This window comes from Parasteatoda tepidariorum, chromosome X1 (assembly GCF_043381705.1).
Source record: "Parasteatoda tepidariorum isolate YZ-2023 chromosome X1, CAS_Ptep_4.0, whole genome shotgun sequence".
Taxonomy (NCBI): Eukaryota; Metazoa; Arthropoda; class Arachnida; order Araneae; family Theridiidae; genus Parasteatoda; species Parasteatoda tepidariorum.
In genome coordinates this window covers 42,627,500-42,628,483 of record NC_092214.1, presented here as the reverse complement: position 1 = coordinate 42,628,483, position 984 = coordinate 42,627,500, and the positions used below count along the sequence as shown (strand labels likewise).

The window sequence follows — 984 nt, the reverse complement described above, 5'->3', positions numbered from 1 at the left end:
GGACTCTAAATCATGATCCGTATATATATATATATATATATATATAATCGCTGAGTAAGTTTACTATAATCGAGTGCTCATTATATGCATTAGTATTGCTATTATAAAATTATTATTATAAGCGTGATCTTTAAAATCTTAAAAGAAAAGAAAGATGATTTTTGGATAAAGAAGATGCAGAAGAGACTCACCGATATTCGGGTACAAAGTCCGAAGTTCCGTCTTCCGTCGTACCATAGATACAATCCGACCACAGTCTATCTCCAAACATAGTGACAGACTCAAATAAATTGAAAAAGGATTTCGCAGCATCTATGAAGTCGATAGTGAAACTGATAGTGGCCCTGGATACTATCGGCTTACCCCACGTGTTCGCTGATTATACAGACTCTATTAAGAAAACTAATAAAAGCACATCTGGTCATTTTAATTCAATTTTAATATTAATTCTTAATTACTTAAGCCATAATTTTCAAGTAAAACTCATCGAGCTTGATTGAATTAACCATAAAAGTTCAAAAATTAAACTATGGAATAAATTTTGTGTATTTATCAAATGGAATTAATAAGATATATATCTCTTCAGGTGCTTTTAACTTAAGAACTTTTGCTTTCAATGTTTATCATGAGTTATTTTTGCTTTTGAATCTGCAACATATATATAAAATTAAGAGTGCGTTGAACTACAATATCATGCTAATTTGCTGCAACCTAAGTATAGTTCCAAGTTGAAACATATTACGTAAACTAAGTCACCTGAAACTTAATTAGATATATCACTAAAGTTCTTAATTCAAAAATAAAACTCGTGAATAAATTTTAAGTATTCAAGCGAAATTAATGAGATATCTAATCCGTTACATCATACTCAAGAGCTTCTGATTTCAATGTTTATCATTTACTTTAGAGGCCACGCAAATAGAAATGGAAGGGCACCAAATAAAGAGTTCATATTTACTTTAAAGGGTACAGTTAAAACTAACG

At 30.0% G+C, this 984-nt stretch overlaps 1 protein-coding gene across 1 annotated transcript in view; it reads right to left on the bottom strand.

Annotated features, from left to right (window-relative positions):
- LOC107445725 (homeobox protein Nkx-2.2a-like) overlaps positions 1 to 342 on the bottom strand; it is a 51,241-nt gene extending 50,899 nt beyond the window's left edge. Inside the window, exon 1 of the mRNA XM_016060197.3 lies at positions 192 to 342. Coding sequence (XP_015915683.1) covers positions 192 to 271 — 80 coding nt within the window. The 5' untranslated portion in view covers positions 272 to 342. The remainder of the gene's footprint in view (positions 1 to 191) is intronic.
- Between the last annotated feature and the right edge of the window lie 642 nt (positions 343 to 984).